This window comes from Naegleria gruberi, assembly GCF_000004985.1.
Source record: "Naegleria gruberi genomic scaffold NAEGRscaffold_1279, whole genome shotgun sequence".
Classification (NCBI taxonomy): domain Eukaryota; phylum Heterolobosea; class Eutetramitea; order Acrasida; family Naegleriidae; genus Naegleria; species Naegleria gruberi.
Genome location: NW_003162672.1, coordinates 1 through 1,122, shown reverse-complemented (window position 1 = coordinate 1,122; position 1,122 = coordinate 1). Strand labels below are relative to the sequence as shown.

The 1,122-nt window shown below is 32.0% G+C and overlaps 1 protein-coding gene across 1 annotated transcript; it reads left to right on the top strand.

Moving 5' to 3' along the window:
• Positions 1 to 261: 261 nt before the first annotated feature.
• NAEGRDRAFT_77097 (uncharacterized protein) lies at positions 262 to 756 on the top strand (the record flags this gene model as incomplete). The annotated part of the gene is made up of 1 exon (XM_002667947.1): positions 262 to 756. One exon carries the CDS (start codon positions 262 to 264, stop codon positions 754 to 756), a length of 495 nt encoding a protein of 164 aa, XP_002667993.1.
• Between the last annotated feature and the right edge of the window lie 366 nt (positions 757 to 1,122).

The window sequence follows — 1,122 nt, the reverse complement described above, 5'->3', positions numbered from 1 at the left end:
GGATATGGACAAGGAGTTAAACAAGATTATTCCAAGGCAATGGAATAGTTTTTAATAGCTACTAGACAATGGTCATTCAATTTCTCAATTACAAATTGGATTTTTATATCAAAATGGACAAGGAGTCAAACAAGATTATAAAAAAGCAATGGAATGGTATTTAAAAGCTGCTGAAAATGGTCATTCAGGTCAGCATCGCAATTTCAAATTGGATGGTTATACAAGCATGGAAAAGGAGTTCAACAGGATTATTCCAAAGCAATGGATTGGTATTTAAAAGCTGCTGAAAATGGTCATTCAATTTCTCAATTTGAAATTGGATGTTTATATCAAAATGGACAAGGAGCTACAAAAGATTATTCCAAAGCAATGGAATGGTTTCTAAAAGCTGCTGAAAATGGTCATTCAGCATCATATCACAACATTGGATGTTTATATGGATATGGACAAGGAGTTAAACAAGATTATTCCAAGGCAATGGAGTATTTTTTAATATCTACTAACAATGGTCATTCAATTTCTCAATTTGAAATTGGATTTTTATATCAAAATGGACAAGGAGTCAAACAAGATTACAAAAAAGCAATGGAATGGTTTCTAAAAGCTGCTGAACATGGTCATTCATGCGCTCAATTTCAAATTGGATGGTTATACCTTATTGGAAAAGGAGTTCAACATGATTATTGCAAAGCAATGGAATGGATCATAAAAGCTGCTGAGAATGGAAGCTCTGCAGCCCAAAATTTCATTAATTGAAACAAACTGTAAACAAAGTTTCAAATATTTGAAAGAGCAACTTATCATTATTCCACTAAATCAATGAAGACAATTTTCTACTCAATAAACTTTCCATCTTTAATCTCAGAGTGTTTCTTTCTTGAATGTTGCTTTTTAGGATCCTTTTTCGCAGATTCTCCATCTGAGCTGTGCCTTTGTTGATTGATATTATTCGAAACGTGTATAAACTATTTTTGTAATGACTACAAACAAAAAAAATGGCATCAACCGATAAGAAGAAATGGGAAGAAGCTGTTGAATGTATCCGAAACAATGATTATTCCAAAATTCGTTCCTGCTCACTTCATTCCATCATTAATAATGAATATGATGAACATTTTATTT